The sequence below is a fragment of the Trachypithecus francoisi genome, unplaced genomic scaffold, assembly GCF_009764315.1.
Source record: "Trachypithecus francoisi isolate TF-2019V2 unplaced genomic scaffold, Tfra_2.0 Contig00144, whole genome shotgun sequence".
In the NCBI taxonomy this organism is placed as follows: Eukaryota; Metazoa; Chordata; class Mammalia; order Primates; family Cercopithecidae; genus Trachypithecus; species Trachypithecus francoisi.
Genome location: NW_022680492.1, coordinates 259,763 through 274,607, shown reverse-complemented (window position 1 = coordinate 274,607; position 14,845 = coordinate 259,763). Strand labels below are relative to the sequence as shown.

At 46.8% G+C, this 14,845-nt stretch overlaps 1 protein-coding gene across 1 annotated transcript; it reads right to left on the bottom strand.

The window, feature by feature from the left end:
• Positions 1-8,218: 8,218 nt before the first annotated feature.
• Positions 8,219-8,614, bottom strand: LOC117068425 (metallothionein-1E-like). The gene has a single exon (XM_033185583.1). The coding sequence runs from the start codon at positions 8,551-8,553 to the stop codon at positions 8,368-8,370; it is 186 nt and encodes a 61-aa protein (XP_033041474.1). The 5' UTR covers positions 8,554-8,614; the 3' UTR covers positions 8,219-8,367.
• Between the last annotated feature and the right edge of the window lie 6,231 nt (positions 8,615-14,845).

The window sequence follows — 14,845 nt, the reverse complement described above, 5'->3', positions numbered from 1 at the left end:
CCATCTCAATTAAAAATAAGTAAATAAGGGGCTGGGAAAATTGGCTAGCCATAAGTAGAAAGCTGAAACTGGATCCTTTCCTTACTCCTTATATGAAGATTAATTCAAGATGGATTAGAGACTTAAATGTTAGACCTAATACCATAAAAACCCTAGAAGAAAACCTAGGTAGTACCATTCAGGACATAGGCATGGGCAAGGACTTCATGTCTAAAACACCAAAAGCAACGGCAGCAAAAGCCAAATCGACAAATGGGATCTAATTAAACTAAAGAGCTTCTGCACAGCAAAAGAAACTACCATCAGAGTGAACAGGCAACCTACAGAATGGGAGAAAATTTTTGCAATCTACTCATCCGACAAAGGGCTAATATCCAGAATCTACAAAGAACTCAAACAAATATACAAGAAAAAAACAAACAACCCCATCAAAAAGTGGGCAAAGGATATGAACAGACATTTCTCAAAAGACGACATTCATACAGCCAACAGACACATGAAAGAATGCTCATCATCACTCGCCATCAGAGAAATGCAAATCAAAACCACAATGAGATACCATCTCACACCAGTTAGAATGGCAATCGTTAAGAAGTCAGGAAACAACAGGTGTTGGAGAGGATGTGGAGAAATAGGAACACTTTTACACTGTTGGTGGGATTGTAAACTAGTTCAACCATTATGGAAAACAGTATGGCGATTCCTCAAGGATCTAGAACTACATGTACCATATGACCCAGCCATCCCACTACTGGGTATATACCCAAAGGATTATAAATCGTGCTGCTATAAAGACACATGCACACGTATGTTTATTGCGGCACTATTCACAATAGCAAAGACTTGGAATCAACCCAAATGTCCATCTGTGACAGACTGGATTAAGAAAATGTGGCACATATACACCACGGAATACTATGCAGCCATAAAAAGGATGAGTTTGTGTCCTTTGTAGGGACATGGATGCAGCTGGAAACCATCATTCTTAGCAAACTATCACAAGAACAGAAAACCAAACACCGCATGTTCTCACTCATAGGTGAGAACTGAACAATGAGATCACTTGGACTTGGGAAGGGGAACATCACACACGGGGGCCTATCATGGGGAGGGGAGAAGGGGGAGGGATTGCATTGGGAGTTATACCTGATATAAATGATGAATTGATGGGTGCTGACGAGTTGATGGGTGCAGCACACCAACATGGCACAAGTATACATATGTAACAAACCTGCACGTTATGCACATGTACCCTAGAACTTAAAGTATAATAAAAAATAAAAAAATAAAAATAAATTAAAAAATAAGTAAATACAATAAATAAGATACAAAATATTATGCTTTTAACCCGGAAACCTTATTGGGCTCCTTGTCTTCTGATTTTAGGATCTCCTTTGGGTGAAAACTTTCTGAATTTTCTTGGAAGGCTCTTGGTGCTTCCTTTTAGACATCTCTTTTGATCCTCCTGGACTCTATTAAAGGTGTGTGCTGGCCAGGCGCAGTGGCTCACGCCTGTAATCCCAGCACTTTGGGAGGCTGAGGCGGGATGATCACTTGAAGTCAGGAGTTCAAGATCAACCTGGCCAACATGGTGAAACCCCGTCTCTACTAACAATACAAAAATTAACTGGGCGTGGTGGCAGGCTCCTGTAATCCCAGCTACTCGGGAGGCTGAGGCAGGAGAATCACTTGAACCCGGGAGGTGGAGGTTGCAGTGAGCCAGATCGCGACGTTGCACTCCAGCCTACATGACAAAAGCGAAATTCTGTCTCAAAAAAAAAAAAAAAAAGGTCTGTGCTTCTTGAGACCATGGACTGAGTATATCTGTCTCTCAGATGCCTCTTTATTTCTGTCTCTGTCTAGTTGATATTTTTTCACAATTGGAGCAAGGAAGTGAAGCAGAATATTTCCAGAGAAATTTTGAGATGGGTAAGAGAGGAATTGGGGAAGCTTATGTTGGATGGGCTCCTTCTTTCCCACATTATGGAAGGCATGATCATTGGCGGAAGGCGAAGCGGTAATTCATGCTTCATAGGGTTGTGAGCATTCAATGAGATAGGGATGTGATGCATTTAGTATAGTGTGTGACTCAATATACAGGAGTTTTAAAAAGCTCCCAGTGGGCAACAAGAGCGAAACAAGAGTGAAACTCTGTGTCAAAAAACAAACAAACAAACAAAAAAAAGCTCCTGGTGGGGCCAGGTGTGGTGGCTCACACCTGTAATCCCAGCATTTAGGGAGGCTGGGGGGGGGGGCAGATCACAAGGTCAGGAGTTCAAGACCAGCCTGGCCAACATGGTGAAAACCCCGTCTCTACTAAAAGTACAAAAAAGTTTAGCTGGGCGTGGTGGCCCATGTCTGTAATTCCAGGTACTCGGGAGGCTGAGGCAGGAGAATCGCTTGAACCCGGGAGGCAGAAGTTGCATTGAACCGAGATCGCGCCACTGCACTCCAGCCTGGCGACAGAGTAAGACTCCGCCTCAAAAAAATAAAATAAAATAAAAAGAAGAGAAAAGAAAAAAAGCTCCTGATGGAGAAGTTAAAGTCCTGACTTAGCGTGGAAGTAGTCAAGGCAACCGACAAGGGTTGGGCAAGGTTCAGTAACTGGAAAATGATGTGGGTGGAATAGATGGTGCGGCATGTGGCGTGGGGCAGCACTCAGCAAGGGATGAGTGAACAAACAGGAACTGAGATCTGAGCAAAGAGTAATCAGTAAGCTACAAGAGTTAAAGGAATACGTTCAAGTTCCACCTTAAGCTGTGGGTTTTAAGTGATGCATGGATCCTGGCAAACCATTTGCTAGCCAGGAGGCTGCCTTAGACCCAAAGACTATTCCTTTCCAGAGTTGGATGTTAAGGGCTATCCATTGAGAACCTGACTTTGTACGGAATCTGGGCAGTATGATTAGAATTTCTTTCTTTTTGAGACAGTCTCTCTCTGTTGCCCAGGCTAGAGTGCAGTGGTGTGATCTTGGCTCACTGCAACCTCTGCCTCCGGGGTTCAAGAGATTCTCCTGCCTCAGCCTCCCATGTAGCTGGGATTACAGGTGAGTGCCACCACGCCTGGCTAATTTTTGTATTTTCAGTAGAGACGGGGTTTCGCCATGTTGGCCAGGCTGGTCTTGAACTCCTGACCTCAGGTGATCCACCCACTTCGGCCTCCCAAAGTGCTGGGATTACAGGTGTGAACCACTGGGCCTGGCCTGATTAGAATTTCTTTCAGAACACTTAGTAGGTAGGAAGATAGCCAGGCACTGTGGTGCACTCATATAGTCCCAGGAATTCTGGAAGCTGAGGCGGAAGGATCACTTGAGCCCAGGAGTTAGAGGCTGCAGTGAGCTATGACTGTGCCTGTGAATGGCCACTGTCCTCCAACCTGGGCAACACAGGGAGACCTCATCTCCCAAGGAAAGAAAAAGTAGGTAGGAAGACGGAGGAGAGAAATTGGGATGGGGTGGAAGACTGTCAAAAAGGAAAGTGAATGAGATAATTTAGGATAGTAGAAGTCATATTGTTGAAGTGTTTGATAATCAGATGAAGCCAAAAGAGGGAAAGCATTTTGAAGAATAAGAGATGACTATAAAAAGAAAGGAAGGAAATGGAATAAGATGCTGTATATTTGGTTTTCCTCCATCAAATATAGTATCTAGACCCCAAATATGTAATTGCTGGAAATTTAATTCTAAATAAGAGCACTACAAATCCATAAAATATGAAGTAAATTTACCTATTAAAATGGATTAAAACTATACTATCATAATTACTAAGGTAAAAAAACAGAGCAAGCAGGATGGATGCAAAATATTCCCCGATGTTAAAATGGAGAAAGGTCTTTATTTATTATTATTAGTATTAGTAGTAGTATTAGTATTTTTCGTGATGGATTTTCCCTCTTGTTGCCCAGGCTGGAGTGCAATCGCATGATCTCGGCTCACTGCAACCTCCACCTCCCGAATTCAAGTGATTCTCCTGCCTCAGCCTCCCGAGTAGCTGGGATTATAGGCATGCGCCCCCACACCTGGCTAATTTTGTATTTTTGGTAGAGACAGGGTTTCTCCATGTTAGTCAGGCTGGTCTCGAACTCCTGACCTCAGGTGATCCGCCCGCCTCGGCCTCCCGAAGTGCTGGGATTACAGGGGTGAGCCACTGCGCCTCGTCTTATTTATTTATTTATTTATTGATGAGACAGAGTTTCACTCTTGTTGCCCAGGCTGGAGTGCAATGGCAAGATCTCGGCTCACCGCAACCTCCGCCTCCTGAGTTCAAGCGATTCTCCTGCCTCAGCCTCCCGAGTAGCTGGGATTACAGGCATGCACCACCATGCCTGGCTAATTTTTTGTATTTTTAGTAGAGACAGGGTTTCTCCATGTTGGTCAGGCTGATCTCGAACTCCCGACCTCAGGTGATCCACCTGCTTCGGCCTCCCAAAGTGCTGGGATTACAGGCGTGAGCCACCGTGCCCGGCCTATTTTTTTTTTGAGACAGGTCTCAGTCTGTCTAGGCTGGAGTGCACTGGTGCCATCTGGGCTCACCACAACCTCTGCCTCCAGGGTTCAGGCGATTCTCTTGCCTCAGCCTCCTGAGTAGCTGGGACTACAAGTGCCCGCCAGCACCCCTGACTAATGTTTGTATTCTTAGTAGAGATGGGGTTTGCCATGTTGGCCAGGGTGATCTCAAACTCCTGGTCTCAAGTGATCTGCCTGCCTCGACCTCCCAAAGTGGCAGGATTACAGGCATGAGCTACCGCACCTGACCTTTCTCAGGAATTTTTTTTTGTTTTTTTTTTTGAGATGGAGTTTTGCTCTTGTCGCCCAGGCTGGAGTGCAATGGCACAATCTCGGCTCACCGCAACCTCCTCCTCCCAGATTCAAGCGATTCTCCTGCCTCAGGCTCCAAGTAGCTGGAATTACAGGTGTGCGCCACCACGCCTGGCTAACTTTTTGTATTTTTAGTAGAGATGGGGTTTCTCCATGTTGGTCAGGCTGTTCTCGAACTCACGAACCTCGGGTGATCCGCCCGCCTCAGCCTCCCAAAGTGCTAGGATTACAGGCGTGAGCCACGGCGTCCGGCCCTTTCTCAGGAATTTTTTTTTTTTTTTTTCTGAGACGGAGTCTCGCTCTGTCGCCCAGGCTGGAGTGCAGTGGCCAGATCTCAGCTCATGCAAGCTCCCCCTCCCGGGTTCGCGCCATTCTCCTGCCTCAGCCTCCAGAGTAGCTGGGACTACAGGCGCCCGCCACCTCGCCCGGCTAATTTTTTGTATTCTTAGTAGAGACGGGGTTTCACCGTGTTAGCCAGGATGGTCTCGATCTCCTGACCTCGTGATCCACCCGTCTCGGCCTCCCAAAGTGCTGGGATTACAGGCTTGAGCCACCGCGCCCGGCCCCTTTCTCAGGAATTTTTAAAGGTCTTTCTTTCTCAGAACAAGTTTGTGTGCTTTAAATCTGTGGTAAATTAACATTTTACTTATTTTACTATTAAAAAAAAATATCTGCTGGGCACGGTGGCTCACGCCTGTAATCCCAGCACTTTGGGAGGCTGAGGTGGGCAGATCACCTGAAGTCAGGAGTTCGAAACCAGCCTGGCCAACATGGTGAAACCCCATCTCTACTAAAAACATAAAAATTAGCTGGGTGTGGTGGCGGGCACCTGTAGTCCCAGCTACTCAAGAGGCTGAAGCATGAGAATCGCTTGAACCCAGGAGGCAGAGGTTGTGGTGAGCCGAGATCACACCACTGCACTCCAGCATGGGTGACAGAATGAGACTCCATCTCAAAAAAAAAAAAAAAAAAGCTGTATTCTAAATTGGTACCACTTGGTACTATTTCAGCCGTCCTAATTGCTTCACTGATGAAGATGTTTGATGAAATCCAGTTGGCATTATACTCACTTTTTCAAAGAGGAACGAACTTACTAGTGAACTAGTGAAAAAAAAAAAAAAATCCTTGGCGTTTAGACAGGGTCTAACCAAAAAGAAGGAAATAGAAACAAGTTGTATTAGTTTCCATAGGCTGCCATAACAAATTCCCCCTGAGTGGCTAAAAGCAACAGACATTTATTATCTCTCATGGTTCTAGAGGCTAGAGATCAGAAATGAAGGGGTCAGCAGGGCCTCTACGGGATGATTCATCCTTGCCTCTTCTTAACTTCTGGTGATTGCCACTAACCCTTGGCATCCTTTGGCTTGTAGACACATCACTCAGATCTCTTCCTTCACATGGCATTCTCCTCTGTGTGTCTACATCCAAATTTCCCACTTCGTGTATATATATATACATATATTATTGAGATGGAGTCCTGCTCTGTTGCCCAGGCTGGAGTGCAATAGCAGGATCTTGGCTCACTGCAAACTCCGCTTCCCAGATTCAAGTGATTCTGCTGCCTCAGCCTCCTGAGTAGCTAGGATTACAGGCATCCCCCACCATGCCTGGCTAATTTCTTTCTTTCTTTCTTTCTTTTTTTTTTTTTGAGATGGAGTCTCGCTCTGTCGCTCAGGCTGAAGTGCAATGGCATGATCTCAGCTCACTGCAACCTCTGCTTCCCAGATTCAAGCGATTCTCCTGCCTCAGCCTCCTGAGTAGCTGGGATTACAGGCATACACAACCACGCCCAGCTAATTTTTGTATTTTTAGTAGAGAAAGGGTTTCACCATCTTGGCCAGGCTGGTCTTGAACTCCTGACCTTGTGATCCACCCACCTTGGCCTCCCAAAGTGCTGGGATTACAGGTGTAAGCCACTGTGCCTGGGCTTTTTTTTTTTTTTTTTTTTTTTTGAGATGGAGTTTCGCTCTTGTTGCTGAGGCTGGAGTGCAATGGGGTGATCTTGGCTCACTGCAACCTCCGCCTCCCAGGTTCAAGCAATTCTCCTTCCTCAGCCTCCCGAGTAGGTGGGATTACAGGCGTGAGCCACCGTGCCCGGCCACATTTTCCTCTTCTTAGAAGGACATCAATCACATGGGATTTAGGGCCTACTCTAATCTGATATGACCTTCTTTTCACTTGATTACATTTGCAAAGACCTGTCCATAGGTTCTGGGTTGACATGAATTTTGGGGGGCACTCTTCTTCCCACTTGTTAGGGAAAACCAATCATGTTTGGATTCTTCGGAAAAAACTCTCAAACAGGTTTTTCCCTCTGCTCTCACACCAACATAGCAACAATCAATGCAGAAGAATTCTGTGACCAAAGGTAGGGGATTTCTCCTCACCAACAAACAGGCAATCAATTCTGCAGCGGACACTAACTGGGTGTCCTCTAATTCAATTCTAACTTTATCTACCCTGAAATAGCATCAGATCCCATATATGTTGAGGGCTCAGTCCCCAAAATTACCCCCCACCCCAGATACCAGTCGCAAGTCCAGGCCTCCAGAACTTCTGACTAACCAGCTTCAAGTTGGGGTTCCCACAACTGCCTCTTTGGGTTTAATTTGCTGGAGTGGCTCACAGAACTCAGAGAAACATTTACATTTACTGCTTTATTACAAAGGATGCAGATGACATACATAGGGCGAGGTATGCGGGAAGGACTGCAGAGCTTCTGTGCCCTCCTTGGGCACACCCCACTCCAGGAACTCCCATGTATTCAGTCATCCAGAAACTCCCTGAACTCTGTCCTCTTGGGTTTTTATGGAGTTTTCATTACATAGGCATGATTGATTAAACCATTGGCCACTGGTGCTCAACTTGACCTTCAGCCACTCTCCACTCCCTGGAGGCTGGCCTTTGTCTTTCGGGTGAGTCATATCCTGAAGCTATCAGTCAATCATTAGCATACAAAAACACATATCCAAGGATTTTAGTAGTTGTATGCCAGGAAACTGGGAGGAAGACCAAATATATATATTTCACAGTATCACACCGGTACACACGGGAACCAGGACAGTAAGTATATATACTCTGAGTTTCTGAAACTAGCGTGGGGAATGACAGCAGTGACTGATAGAGAAACTAAAGAAGAAAGGCAGAGAGTTAATGATAGCAGAGAAAGGGATCGTACTTGTTACTTGTTTGTTATCTAGATTTTTTAGCATCTAGGCATAATGAATGTTTAGGAGTACTCCTTGGCCCGCAAGTTGAAGCTCTTGATGTGACAGACGTGGCCAGAGTAAAGTATTGCGCGTGGAGACAATAATTGCTTTAGGATGGGTCTGCTCTGTGGAGTACTGGGTTATGCTGTTCCAGCAGAAATTGAGAGTGTGAAAGAGAGCAGTTTGGTTATACTTTTTTTTTTCAAGTCAAAATTCTTTTATTGCCATTCACATATTAACATAAAAAGACATGCAGAAAATGACTCAGGGTTGTATTAAAAAAAAAAAATCCAGGTTGTAAAGTTTGCTCTATTTACATCTGGGAGCAGAGCTGTCCCCACATCAGGCACAGCAGCTGCACTTCTCCAACGCCCCTTTGCAGATGCAGACCTGGGCACACTTGGCACAGCCCACGGGGCAGCAGGAGCAGCAGCTCTTCTTGCAGGAGGTGCATTTGCACTCTTTGCATTTGCAGGAGCCGACGCAGGCGCAGGAGACATCAGTGGCGCAGGAGCAGTTGGGGTCCATTTCGAGCCGCGGTGAGGCTGGAGATCTTAGCGAGAAATGGAGAGACTGCAAGGCGCACGTGGACGGCATCTTTTTACAGAGTTTCGCTCTTGTTACCAAGGCTGGAGTGCAGTGGTGCGATCTCGGCTCACTGCAACCTTCGCCTCCCAGGTTCAAGCGATTCTCCTGCTTCAGCCTCCTGAGTAGCCGGGATTACAGGCACCTGCCACCATGCCCGGCTAATTTTTGTATTTTTAGTAGAGATGGGGGTTTTGCCTTGTTGGCCCGGCTGGTCTCAAACTCCTGACCCCAGGTGATCCACTCGTCTCGGTCTCCCAAAGTGCTGGGGTTACAGGCGTGAGCGACCGCGCCCAGCCTGGTTGCACTTCTGATGGAAAGTGTAGCACCCACCCGGACAGGGACCCGTATTCTGCCACCACTCAGCATATTAGAATATAGCCCCTTCCCAGAGCTGGGTGGGCCTATAGCTATACTACTGCTTGAAAAACTATGAGGCACGGCCGGGCGCGGTGGCTCAAGCCTGTAATCCCAGCACTTTGGGAGGCCGAGACGGGCGGATCACGAGGTCAGGAGATCGAGACCATCCTGGCTAATGCGGTGAAACCCCGTCTCTACTAAAAATATGAAGAAAAACTAGCCGGGCGAGGTGGCAGGCGCCTGTAGTCCCAGCTACACGGGAGGCTGAGGCAGGAGAATGGCGTGAACCCGGGAAGCGGAGCTTGCAGTGAGCTGAGATCCGGCCACTGCACTCCAGCCTGGGCGACAGAGCGAGACTCCGTCTCAAAAAAAAAAAAAAAAAAAGAAAAACTATGAGGCTCACTCTTGCCCAAACACAGACTCAGGCCCATGCATAAAAGATCACTTACTTTTCAGGGCCAACCTGGTCCTGTGTCCCACCTCTAGTCAATATATTGCCAGGCAGTTCATGTAGGATCCCTACCACTATTCAACAAGTCTAAGTCAAGTGCTCATACACTGACCACAGTATGTACACATCTCACCTCTCAACACATGTGGAGACAGCCCTGTCTTGTGGGAACCTACACTGACTTCAGCCTTCTTTTTTTTTGAGACAGAGTCCCGTTCTGTCGCCCAGGCTGGAATGCAGTGGCGTGATCTCTGCTCACTGCAACCTCCGCCTCCGGGTTCAAACAATTATCCTGCCTCAGCCTCCTGAATAGCTAGGATTACAGGCTTGAGCCACCATGCCTGGCTAATTTTTGTATTTTTAGTAGAGACGGAGTTTCACCATGTTGGCCAGACTGGTCTCGAACTCCTGACCTCAGGTAATCCGCCTGCCTCTGCCTCCCAAAGTGCTGGGGTTACAGGCATGAGCCACCACACCTGGCCGACTTCAGCCATCTGATCTTCACACTGAAAACAGTCTCCTGCTTAAAAGAGGAGCCAGACAAGTGACCAGTTGGTACAGACAATGTTATCTCAGAGGGTATGGGGTTATGTCTCACGTTGGGTAGGTTTATGCACACCTGCTCCAAAGTGCGAGGCAGTTCACCTTGATAGAGCCCTGCTCAGATCACTGCTCATACGCGTGCATTGTTCAGCACATTATGAGACAGCTCTTGCCTTAGAATCAGGCCTCTACCCATCCATCTTAAAAATTTTCCATGAGGCCGGGCGCGGTGGCTCAAGCCTGTAATCCCAGCACTTTGGGAGGCCGAGATGGGCGGATCACGAGGTCAGGAGATCGAGACCATCCTGGCTAACATGGTGAAACCCCGTCTCTACTAAAAATACAAAAAAAACTAGCCGGGCGACCTGGCGGGCGCCTGTAGTCCCAGCTACTCGGGAGGCTGAGGCAGGAGAATGGCGTGAACCCGGGAGGTGGAGCTTGCAGTGAGCTGAAATCCGGCCACTGCACTCCAGCCTGGGCGGCAGAGGAGACTCCGTCTCAAAAAAAAAAAAAAAAAAAAAAAAAAAAAATTTTCCATGAAATAGCCTTCTGCCAGGCTGGAATCTATGTTCAGATATTCAGATGTGCATAGCACATCAGGGAACAGATGAACTCAAACAGGAACACTAGTCATACTACTATTTAGCAAGAGCTTAGTACACAGACTTGCTTCAGCACATCATGGGAAGGATTAGCACAAAGACCAAAACCTATCTGTACTTTATCCCAAACTCAGTGTTCTACACTGAGAACGTACAAAGCAGAGACCAGGAAACACACTTATCTGGGCATTCAGTAAATCAACAGAAGCTCCACATCCAGAGCAATCATCAGGAATCATTCCCTCACTCATGACAGTAGAAGACCTACCATAACAACACTATATTGCAGATCACTTGTCAGCAAACCAAGAGAAAAAAGTCTTATACGGAAAAGAGATAATACTATATATACTGCCATTGAACACCATAACATGAAGTCCTTGTTGACCGAGACTGATAACTATACTCACACTTAGCCCATCAGGAAACAGCTCTCACTTGGATAAAGGCCTACATCTATACCATTAGATAGATCAAAACTGAAATCTGAACTAGGCCATGAAACTCCCCACCTACCATACTAGGAGAGATTCATGAGCCGAAATGGGGCCTAGATGCCTATTCAGAAAAGAAAGAATGAGCCCTGGCTAGGTGCGGTGGCTCACACCTATAATCCCAGCACTTTGGGAGGCCGAGGCAGGTCGATCACCCGAGGTCAGGAGTTCGACACCAGCCTGACCAACATAGTGAAACCCTGTTTCTACTAAAAATACAAAAGTGGCCCGGCGTGTTGGCTCACGCCTGTAATCCCAGCACCTTGGGAGGCCGGGGTGGGTCGATCACTTGAGGCCAAGAGTTCGAGACCAGCCTGTTCAACATGGTGAAACCCCGTCTCTACTAAAAATACAAAAATTAGCCAGACGTAGTGGCAGGCTCCTGCAGTCCCAGTTACTTGGGAGGCTGAGGCAGGAGAATTGCTTGAACCCAGGAGGTGGAGGTTGCAGTGAGCCGAGATCATGCCACTGCACTCCAGCCCGGGTGACAGAGCGAGACTCCGTCTCAAAAAAAAAAAAAAAAAGAATTGAACCAAACACACAAAGCGAGGAAGGAAGGAAGAGATTTATGGAAAATGAAAGTACACTCCACAGTGTGGGAGCAGGCATAGGGGCTCAAGAGCCCCGTTATAGAATTTGTGGGGTTTAAATACCCTCTGGGGGAAAAAAAGAAAAAGAAAAATTAAAATAAATAAATAAATAAATACTCTCTAAGGGATTCTATTGGTTACTTGGTGTATGCCCTATGTAAATGAAGAGGATGAAGTCAAGTTACAAAGTCATTTTCTCGGCGTACACCCTATGGAGAAGATATTTCCTGTCATAGCTGAAGTGTGTATTGGCCTTATGTTACCTGCTTCCAACCCCATTTTCCTGCCTCATTGCCACACCAGTATGTGGGCCACTGTGAGACAGCACCAACCTAGAAACGAGACTACACCATGCCATACGTCCGGCACACCAGAAGACCAGAAGTCAGTCCCTGCCCAGATCACCCTTTGTGGTAACATCAAGACTGGCACATACCAGGACAAAGCACTCACAGAGAAAAACAAACTTATACCATCACTCAGCCCATATGGTGATCCCCACTTCTCAGTTACCATAGGGTCTAGAGCACATATCCTCATTTTCTCTCAGCACCACTGCTACCTACCCTTCTCAGACAAAGGTCAACATCCACACCATCACTGTGTACTCGAAAAAGCAGCATCAGGCCGGGCGCAGTGGCTCACGCCTGTAATCCCAGCACTTTGGGAGGCCAAGGCGGGCGGATCATGACGAGGTCAGGAGATTGAGACCATCCTGGCTAACACGGTGAAACCCCGTCTCTACTAAAATACAAAAAACTAGCCGGGCGAGGTGGCGGGCGCCTGTAGTCCCAGCTACTCCGGAGGCTGAGGCAGGAGAATGGCGTAAACCGGGAGGCGGAGCTTGCAGTGAGCTGAGATCCGGCCACTGCACTCCAGCTCGGGCGACAGAGCAAGACTCCGTCTCAAAAAAAAAAAAAAAAAAAAAAGAGGCTGACAAATCCACTTACTTATTTTTTTTTGAGACAAAGTCTTGCTCTGTCGCTCTAGAGCCGGCAGGTAATCTTTGGTATGCAAATACAGGCCATTGGAAACTGGGTCCACCCAATATGGGGATTCCCACCCTTATCCTCTTGCCCTTTGCCCCCACCTGTGCCTGGCAGTGTAGTCTTCCTCACACCGGTAGAACATCACAGGGCCCTGCATTTGCATATTAAAGGACTAGGGTGGGAGGGACAGTTTTTTCCGTGAGCTACGTGAATGACACACCTGGTCAAACCAATCCCCTGAGCCCTATGCAAATCAGACACCGCCTCCTCCAACCCCTCATATAACTGGCTGGTATCCGCATCCTGCAGGGTCTCCGCTCTCGGCTTTGGAGCCCTCCTCTCTCTTTTTCTGTAGAAAGGAGCTTCTTCCTTTCTTCTCCCTTCTTTCTTGCCTATTAACTTTCTGCTCCTTAAAACCACTTCACGTGTGTCTGTGTCGTTTATCTAATTCTCCTCAATAGGAAAACCCTGGTGTGCCTCCACTCATCGGAGTCCTATCAAAATGACGCCACTGCACTCCAGCCTGGGCAACAGAGTGAGACTCCGTCTCAAAAAAAAAAAAAGGAATTTATGAACAAAAGCCAGGTCTGTGTTTTGGGTAATGGCAAGACAAAATGGTGGATCCCTGCACCATTTTCCCCAGACCTAGGGTTTACATACCATAGGGTAGAGGGTAGTTCAGAAGGGATGTGTAGGACAGCTGAAGTATGATAACATCAAGGTTGTTTGACCTGAGGGCGGGATTTACGGTAAATATTAATACATGTTCCTACACTAGGATCAATACATAAACTGGAAATCTTAGAGACCTTCCTCGAATGGGAGTTGATGGGAAGCCAACACGGTGAAATATCTTCCAAGATACAGTTGCTTTAGCCTCCACAGGCTAAGTTCACACACTCTCATTTGGCATGCCAGGAATTATCAGAACATGAATCATACCTGAGCCATTGCTCAGGACACTATGAGGGCCTCCCTGTAAATAGATCATTGCCCAGTGTTCACCAAACATGACACAGCTCCTAGACATACCCCATGTGACCACTTGATCAGCAGATCAGAACATGATGCGGGTTCTGAAACTGCCATTGCAAAATGGTAACTGAGACAGTGAAAGTGATCTAACCTAACCAACCCCATCTTGCTTCTAAACTCCAAGTTGTCCTTGTTCATTCCTGGCTGTAGGCTGAAGTAATTTTGGGGGGAACCTAGTTTATAATTTAACTTTGGAACAAAGATTATAACAGCTCTTTCCCTTTTGCCTGTGGACTAGACTGTCTTTGTAGGATTAATAAATTAGCCAAAAGATGAGAAATTATGATTTAGGCTGTGTGGGGGGGTGGGTGGATCATGCCTGTAATCCCAGCACTTTGGGAGGCCAAGGTGGGCAGATTATTTCATTTTAGGATCTCTACAAAAAATAAAAAAATTAGTCTGTTGTGGTGGTACACCGCCTGTGGTCCTTGCCACTCAGGAGGCTGAATTGGAAGATGGCTTGAGTCCCAGAGGTCGAGGCTGCAGTGAACCAAGATTTCGCCACTGCACTCCCCTGGGTGACAGAGTGAGACACTGTCTCAAAAAAAAAAAAAAAAAAAAAGAAAAGAAAAGAAAAGAAAAAAAAAAAAAAGAAGAAAGAAAAGAAAAGAAATTATGGTTAGGAGTCATGCAGCTGGAAGCTACAAGATTCTGACCCTCCCCACTGCTCCTAAGATCAGTGCTTGACATATTTTTCAGACCCTGCACCTGGCACCACCCAGATTGATAAACTGGATTATCTGATCTTGTGGCCCCCACCCAGGAACTGACTCAGCACCAGAGGACAGCTTCGACTCCCTTTTATTTCATGTCTAACCCAACCAATCAGCACTTTTGACTCACTGGCACCCCACCCACCAAATCTTCCATAATAACTCTGATCCTGGAATGCTTGGGGAGACGAATTTGGGTAATAATGAAATTCTGGTCTACCGTGCAACAGGCTCTGAGTGAATTTACTCTTCCTCTATTGCAATTCCCCTGTCTTGATAATCGACTCTGTCTAGGCAGCGGGCAAGGTGAACCCATTGGGTGTTTACAGTTCCAACACCAGCTGAGACAACTACCTGCAGGACAGCACTCTACCTATATCCCTGCCCAGCAAGGCACAGGACAATACTTAGGCCAGGATCTGTACACATGTCAACCCTCAAGCAAACTCTATAATAGC

What these genes read in the sequence shown, in the direction of transcription:
- LOC117068425 (XM_033185583.1), bottom strand. Translation starts at nt 8,553, where the DNA reads ATGGACCCCAACTGCTCCTGCGCCACTGATGTCTCCTGCGCCTGCGTC.